The sequence below is a fragment of the Zootoca vivipara genome, chromosome 8 (assembly GCF_965207765.1).
Source record: "Zootoca vivipara chromosome 8, rZooViv2.hap1.1, whole genome shotgun sequence".
NCBI lineage: Eukaryota > Metazoa > Chordata > Lepidosauria > Squamata > Lacertidae > Zootoca > Zootoca vivipara.
Window position 1 is genome coordinate 9957987 of NC_142591.1, and position 8947 is coordinate 9966933.

At 37.4% G+C, this 8947-nt stretch overlaps 1 protein-coding gene across 4 annotated transcripts in view; it reads left to right on the forward strand.

Moving 5' to 3' along the window:
* Window positions 1-7973, forward strand: part of SLC12A7 (solute carrier family 12 member 7) — a 95237-nt gene extending 87264 nt beyond the window's left edge. For all 4 annotated transcript variants that reach the window (XM_060278058.2, XM_088676208.1, XM_088676207.1 and 1 more), the window contains 3 exons: window positions 413-594; window positions 6618-6751; window positions 7246-7973. In XM_060278058.2, coding sequence (XP_060134041.1) covers window positions 413-594; window positions 6618-6751; window positions 7246-7337 — 408 coding nt within the window. In that variant the 3' untranslated portion in view covers window positions 7338-7973. The remainder of the gene's footprint in view (window positions 1-412; window positions 595-6617; window positions 6752-7245) is intronic.
* Window positions 7974-8947: the final 974 nt, after the last annotated feature.

Consider the following 8947-nt stretch of genomic DNA (forward strand, 5'->3'; position numbering starts at 1 on the left):
TCCATGGGGTTCACCTTTGCCACAGAATCAATCTGTGAAGTGCAACTCTCAGGAAAATGTGTGTTCTGTACCATATGTGTGTATAAATATATTCTTCAAAATGAGCAGCTGCCTTCATGTAAGTCATCCTACTACAGACAAATGTATCTGCAGGGTCAAATACATTATTTCTACCCCTTGATGGGCCATGGAATGATCCCCCAGCCCCATTTAGAACTAATAATGTCGACAATTATTGTCATTAAACTGGTGAACAAACATCTTGAATACATTGCATCTCTCAAAAGCTGAACATGAACTGCTTTTATGTACAAGGAAGCAAAGTATTTACATGGTATTTACAGGCCTCTGCAGCTTTGAGTTCCCCGACTTGCCAAAATGATCTTTAAATTGCTTGTTTGTGTTTGGTCAGGCTCAGTTAATCCATGATAGAAACACAGCATCCCGCTCAACCGGCATGGTCAAATCTCAAACTGCTATTGCTACGCCAGACAAAATACAAATGACCTGGACAAAAGAAAAGCTTATATCCGAGAAGCATAAAAATAAAGAAGCTTGTCTGTCAAGCTACAAGGATATCTTCAGTATGAAACCGTAAGTAGATACTTAAGGCATTAAATTCTGATAACATTGATCAAACCCGCACTAACATTTAATGGTATTGAATAGAATGGGTTTATACCATTCTAGAAATGGTAGCTCATAGAAGAAGTAAGACTACATTGACTAGTTAGATTCTGGAGGTGTAAAGGCCTTAAAATCATAAAATCCAATGCTGAAGATATAAATAATTTATTTTTCTTTATACACACACTGCTAGCCCTCTTCCCGGTACTACCGGGAACAGAATTGAATTCTGAATTGAAATGAACAGAATTGTCTTCTAATTATTCTCTAGGTATCTTACATTCAGTACTGCTCTCTTGAGTGCAGCAGGAGCTGAGTTTTAGTTTGAAGGCTTATGAGTAAGCAGGAGCCATAAATGTAGGAAACTTTGTGAAATGTAAAAGAAGACAGAATATATTTAGAAAAAGGGGTGTTTCCTTCTGTAAAACTTTTATGCTTCGTGTGGCATGGTATCATAGCGACATCATTATTTCAGTGGTACTATAAGGAAGTGAGGGACGCGGGTGGCGCTGTGGGTTAAACCACAGAGCCCAGGGCTTGCCGATCAGAAGGTCAGCGATTCGGATCCCTGCGATGGGGTGAGCTCCCATTGCTCGGTCCCAGCTCCTGCCAACCTAGCAGTTCAAAAGCACGTCAAAGTGTAAGTCGATAAATAGGTACCGCTCCGGTGGGAAGGTAAATGGGTTTTTCCATGCACTGCTCTGGTTAGCCAGAAGTGGCTTAGTCATGCTGGCCACATGACCTGGAAGCTGTACGCCGGCTCCCTCAGCCAATAACGCGAGATGAGCGCCGCAACCCCCGAGTCGGTCCCTTTACCTTTATAAGGAAAATAAAAAAATCCTTCAGTAGCACCTTAAAGACCAATTAAGTTTTTATTTTGGTATGAGCTTTCGTGTGCGTGTGCATGCACACGAAAGCTCATACCAAAATAAAAACTTAGTTGGTCTTTAAGGTGCTACTGAAGGAATTTTTTTATTTTACTTCGACCCAGACCAACACGGCTACCTACCTGTAACCTTTATAAGGAAGTGAACCACTTTGTTTCAGTAACCACTAGATGGCGATGTAATCCTAGTAATCATTACCAGGACTTGCAGCACCTACAGATTGGGGAAAAAAACAATGTTGTGTTTTGTTTTTATGGAAATAAATGACATGGTTATGTGTCACAACATGGCTTGTTATGTTTATCATCTCTTTTACATGGGTTGTTTTGAAGTACTACGTTCTTTAGAAATTTGCTATCCAAGCCCTCTTTTATACATTATTTTCAGAACATAAAAATAAGTAATAGTTTAATTTGTAAAGCATGACAAAGTTAGTACTAAATCTGAAAAGAATGTGATATATGTTTTCTGTACAATTTAGATTTTGATATCCTTTAAAGCAGAATTGATATAGATTCTTTCTGTAATTTGGAGAAATAGTTTTAGGTCCATCCTTATTTACACTACAATAAATATTATTTCTGTTATAAACTAGGACAGTTGGAGCATTTGCTAGATTTCTGTAGAGAAAGAAATGTGAAAATGGGTTGAGCTTTTTAATATAAATAACTGATTGACTTCACATCTGTAATTGTCATGCACGGTAGCGGAAGAACAGGTGATTTGTTAGGAAGATTAATAATAGAGTGATAGAAATCTGTTCCCCAAAAGAAGTAAGTGAGTTTCTGCACTGATCTAGAGACCCTCATATGCATTATGGTTTATAGCAGGCACGTCCAATAGGTAGATTGTGATCTACCGGTAGATCACTGGACATCTGTGGTAGATCACTGGTAGATCACTGGCTCCCTCCAAAGAAGCTCAACAATTTTGGCTCCCCTAAAGAAAAGCTCAACACTTTTGCCCTGCACCCTCCAAAATGTGGCTTTCCTCCCTAATAATCTCAACAACTTTGACCTGAACCCCCCTCAAAACAGGGCTTTCCTTCCTAAAAAAAAAAAAGCTCAACAACCTTGACCTGAACCCCCAAAGGGGGGGGTGTAGATCACTGCCAGTTTTTAACTCTGTGAGTAGATCGCAGTCTCTTGGGAGTTGGCCACCCCTGGTTTATAGCATTGCAGCCTATGTGTATGCACTTGCAATATGTTCCTATGTCTCCACGTTAACCTTCCCTGCTGACCTATCTGCTTCAGAAGTTATTGTTTTGGCCTTCGGTAAGGTTACTGCTGTGGTTGCTTATCTCTCAGAAAGAAAATTAACAGCACTTTAATTTACATTTGATTGTGCAATTTAAGAGCGCCATGGCAATGGCAAAAACCGAACAGGTTAGTTTTAATCTGGCCAAGTAGCTGTAGAATTATTGTACAGTATACCTAAATGCTCAGTTACGATCATACAGCTTTGTCTTTCATTGCTTTCTGCCTTTTGAGGAGAGCTGATGTGGTGTCAGATATTGTTTCTACGAGAGGTACGAAGCTGCTAGCCCACACTACCTGCTTCTCCTCTCTCTAGGTGAAAAATATCCAATCCCTTCCAAATATGATACTTACCTGGCATCAAGGAGTTGTGGGGAGGAAAAATACATTAACACAAAAGCCAACTGCAAAAAAAAAATTTGCAGACCACATTAAACAAGTACAAAAAGATGGTTGAAACCAATAACTAACATGAAAAAAAACTATCTAGAGTGTAAAAGCTAAAAACTCAAGCACCATAATAAAAAGCTTTGAAAATAAAAACTAAAGAAACAGAAAATTTAAAAGTAGGAATTTTAAATGCTGCAAGTATAGATGAATACAATATTATGTTGGGTCAGAATTTATTCCTTTTTCAGATGAAGGAAGATTTTGGAAAGGGAGATTGCAAACTCAGGAGTTGCTTATTTGCATAGTTTCATCTATGTATCTGCCCCTGAACTATTAACAATGCAGGGAGACAATTAAAGATTAGAGGGGCAATTTTAAGAGTAGTGCAGAACAGTTGTACAATATGAACAGGGGGGAATTTAAATGTTCCCATTCATTTAGGAATGTGTGCCATGGTTTGTTTTTAAAAATCGCATGAGACGTACTAATTTTTAGTGATAAAAAAATTTAAAAAATGAATAAAGTTATATTGTGTTTTAAGGTGCTATATTAGAAAAATATGCCATATAGCTATGTATTCATAAAGTAATATTTTTGCACATTTGTTTCTCTTCCATGTAGAGAATGGGGAAATCTGTAAGTCGAATTTGATTTAATTTAGGTTGTTATTCCTGCTTTCTGTGCTTTATTGTTTAAGTGTTGTTGCATGTCTCTTCCAAATTAGCTGTTTTTGAATCTTCACTGGGTCTGTGCATTATGTTTTAGCATGTGAATGTGATGGCTTAGCCTTCCTGTCATATTTTCCTTTTACGCTTTTCTCCTTTTTCTAAGCTAGGTGTCTCTTTTTATTATTATTACTTTTCTTCAGAGTAAATCACATTATGTGCCTCATAAAATGAAGGTCACCATTTGCCTGTATTAAACGTTTGACATTTCTTCAACAAAATCCCATGGGTGCAACTTTCCCCCTTAATTATCTCAATAACCAGATGCACAGTAGTTTTTGGATAAGCCAACATTGACATAATTGTAAAGATTATAACAATGACAATAAAGGTGTTTTTTTATATAAAAAAATAAGAAGTGGGAAAGATGGATGCAGATATTAATCTCATGAGTTTGTTAAGCTATATTGTGTTCAGTTGCTTAATTTGTAAGAATAGTGTGCAATATTGCATACATTCAGACTCTCCACCCACAAGGGGGGGGGACATAGCAGCAGATAATAAGATTATAAAAAGAAATTAATGTGGATAAATGAGTCATTTTTGAGGCAGATCATTCAACCTCACGAAAGTGATAGCGATGCAAGTTTTTGTTCTCCTGTGCCTTCTTCCATCCCCCTGCTTTGAAGCACTACTAATGGCTCTCTCCTGCCTTTTTTTCTTTTTTGTTGAATATCCCTGACATTTTGTTCTTTGATTTTTCCTCTGTGTGAGTCATCAATTCTTTATACCAAAAATCTTCACACATAGCATTGATGTTTCTCTCACTTTTTTTTTTTAAAGTCTTTTTACATATCCATCATCCATAATCATTGTATGGTACCCAAGTGTTTTGATCCAGCAAATGTAATCAGGCTGCAGAAAGCTTTCTGGCCATGGATCTGGTTTCTTGAACGCACAAAATCCAGCTATGTGGCAGACCACAGACTGTCACCAGTCATACACACAGAAACCCATGACCTGTTCCATATACATCCATGATTAGGCTTATGCACTTGACTCCATACATATGTATGTAGCAGGGCTCTTGTGCTCCCACAATTCTCTAGGTCAGGAGCAATTGCTGCAATCAGATGATCATTTCTTGGGTTAATAAGGCAAGGTATGTATGTGCCTTGCAGCTGTCCATGAGATCTCTTTTCCCCTCCTTTGACATGAAGGAGCAAACTAGGAAGACTCCAGTTAACGGTTGTTTTCTGTTCTGAACTAGGAAACTGTGGCTAACAGCTTCAGAACTAGCAAAGATACTAAGTCATGACTTGAAATTGGCTTTGTATCCTAGCTTGTTCCAAAGCAGTTAACCATGTTATATTTAAAGAATAAGAAAAAAAAATAAAGGGTAAAAGGACCCTAACAGTTAACTTTTGTATCCTTGCCACCCTTGAAAAATGTGATGGAACTCCTCAGTTGGAGAATCTTACAGGGCATATATTGCTCATTACTGCATTCATAAGAATGGCATCTGCCATTTGAGTTTTTTCGAAGGTAACATAGCAGCTGTTATTGTTCTATAAAGTCATGTCCTTTAATTTTCACAATCAATGTACTTTAAAACTTAAGAGTTGCATTAATGGGAGCAGCTGAGCATATAATATGTCTAAAATTAGGCACATACTGTACAGAAATCTATATCTAATTTATTAGTTATCTTTATCTAGTGACATTCCTGTCCCCTGAGAATTAATATTAAAATGGCAAATATAGTTCAGTTTAAGTGTTGCACTTTGGGGCAAGAAAATGTTGTTAATGCCCAACACATCTTGGAAAAGGTTTTCCACCTTCAGAGGCAATTCTCTTTGTTGGAGCACTGCAGAAAAATATTACTGATGCTTCTTCCTTGGCCAGATGCAGCCCACTGCCTTCCCTTCCTTGTTTTGGTTTTTGCACATTAGGGCAAAAAACTTAATTCCACACACACACGTTAATGGGGTCTGAGCTGACAGTGCCTGGGGCAGGATAGGGATGTTGGAGTCTGCTATGGGATAGCTAAATTAAATTTTTGACCCAGTATGTATCAGCTGTAAAAAAAAAGGTAAAATTCAGTTTGAGGGTTATACGGAAAGGAATAAGAAATAAAACTACCAATACTGAAATGTAAATTTATGTTGTGACCCTACTTGGAACGCTGTGTGCAGTTTTGGTCCCCACACCTTAGAAAGGATGTTGCAGAATTAGAACAAATACGGAGAAGGGGAACCAAAATAATTGGGCTGGAGCAAGCCTCCCATGCAGTTCTCAGCAGATTATTCCTGATGGAAAATGTGATTCCCTGAGGGGAAAAATGGGTTTCTTGCCCTTGCTCTGTGTCAGTGTAAGAATGAAGAAGTAATTGATGAACGAACCCTTTAAGGAGTAAATTAACTTCGGTAGCCTTTTGACTTAGAAAAAGTGCAAAAACAATAACAATTCTATGCTACTTGGAACAAAACGTTTTATCACTCCTTGATTTAAATTTTGCAGGTCTACAGAAGGGCCAGATATATTTGTTTCCAAAGCTAGATCCAGTCCACAAGCCCAACAGTTTACTAGACTTCATAGTCACTGTGCTCAAGTATTTTATTTTATTATTTTATTTTATTTTTAGGAAATGTCATGGCATTACCTGCTGATTACTAAGCATTTGCTATGTTGTATGGCTTAATATTTTTTTGGCTGCAACAGTAACTTTTTCCTTTCACTTAATCAGTAAGATTGTGCTGGCTGATCCATTTCTAATTGTTGCTATGTTGTAGGAACCAGTCGAATGTGCGAAGGATGCACACTGCCGTCAAGCTCAATGGAGTTGTGCTAAACAAGTCGCAACATGCCCAACTGGTGTTATTGAACATGCCTGGTCCTCCAAAAAACAGGCATGGGGATGAAAATTGTATCCTTTTTTGGTGCACTTTAGGCACAAAAGCAGCCATCCAGCAACACCCAAAATCTGTTATGAATTATTAGAATCAGATGAAGGAAATATTGAATAGAACTGTATGAAATAAAGGCAGTTGACCTATTATGCAAGGGAGATAAGTGATTTAATAACAGTGTGGGAAGTCAGTTACATGATAAAATCTCACACTTTCTGCTTCCGGATAAATCTACAAACTTACATTTGATAACAGATAACAGAAATTCCCATTTTACTTTCCCATGCAGAACTGAAGTTGAACTTGGGAATGAGAGTGATTTGCCCAGTGAGATATCGCTGATCAGAGGTATGAAGTCAGGCAAAGCAAGCTGAGTATGTTTTGCTAACACATATCTTAAGAGAGATGCAGTTTGCACCTTTGGGTGTGAGAAGGGGAAGTATATAATCACCATAAGGTTTTGGTACAATTTTATTCCGGGTCTTAAAACCTTGACTACTTTGACATCCAGATATGGAGTTCTTGGAAGTTTTGACAGAAGGCTTGAACAGAGTGCTCTTGGTACGAGGAGGAGGTCGTGAAGTTATCACCATTTACTCCTAATAATTTTACTGAACACACCAATATTACTACACACAACATCTGTTTCTGGAATTAAATGTGGGATTTTGGCAAATCTTGTTGGGACTAATGACTTTTGCCCAGCCCTATTTATTGCATACAAAATAGAATCAAACAGTTGAATCCTCTTTTTTTTTCTTTTATAAAATTATGTAAGCAAAATTATTTCCTACATAGATCTCTAAAATGTGTCTTTATTGAATAAATGTATTATATGCTTGTATATTTTTTTAATGTAGAAAACTGGGAGATGATTTTTTTTGTTGTTCTGGGGATTAGGGTGGGACACAGAGGGGCATACCTTTTGCACATAGCTCCTAGTAAACACAATAGCTGCTTCTTTGACATAGGAACAGACTCCTAAGTTTGTACTACTTTTTATAATGATGGTTTTTAAAAAAGAAAATGAAGAAATGGGGCTTCCAGGAACCATTTTATAAGAGTCTGGCCTACATATTTTGTACCATTGACCCTGCTGACTGGAAGCAGGTTCTGTCTCCTTACCAAGTCTTTATGGTTCTGTATTCATTTTAACCCACAACTCTGTGAATTGTTTAGCATTGTATTTTAATTAAAGATCACTGGTTGAATAAAAGTCCTTTGATTTAGGAACCACAATTTTGACTTCCTGAAAGTGGCCCTTATGAGTCCAGGCTTAAATTGTTGCTGAAAGCTGAGTCTACCTTAAAAAGATAATACTTCACTTACAAATAGAGCAAGATCTGATCTTATTTTTAGAATGTTGTTTTGGAGTGTCTTGTTTTTAAGGTTTTGAACCCCAGCTCTTAGTTTTTAGGAGAGAAGAAAGGAAGAAATCCACTAGAATAAATCATTTAAGCCTTTGAAGTTACACATGTCCAGCTGCTGTAGGGAAATGGAAGACATCAGGATGCAAAAACTTGACAACTAAGAATACTCTGCTCTTAAGCAATATTGACTGGACCCTATAAATGGCAAAATAAAAGTCTAAAATTCATTCTCTAATACACTTGCCTACCTATAAGCGGCATAGTACCCGTTTCATTTAGTAGGCAGGGAGTGGCTGGAGTTTTACTTCTTCCTCAGATTTCTGGTAAATGCCTGACTTCACCAGATCAACACATGCCTACTATCAGTCCTCCATCCTCTTGGGCATGACTGTTCCACTTCCCTGACTTCCTGCACCAAAAGCATAACTATATATTTTGACTCAATATTGGAAGGGGGCTCTTCTGGAGACCCAAATGTGAAACTGAAATATTATAAATAAGATATTTTGTACAGATGCAGGTAGAATCAAGCAACTGAGAGTTAAATACAGCAGGTGACGAGTGCAAAATATGTCACTTGGTAACAGCACCAGCAGTGTTATTACTTAGTTAAAGTGGAAATTCTGGATATTTCACCATGAGAAAAACCTTAAGTGTTCTTTAATGGCTTTTGTGGAGGTTTTTTGTTGTTGTTTTTTTTGAGGGGGTGGAAATGCAAATAAATATAGAATTACTTATTAGATCAAACCTTTATCACATTTAAAAATGTATTGTGCATAAGTTAGGTTGGCATCCATCTTGGGAGACAATGGAAGTGTGTGCCTTCAAGGGTTATGTCAAACA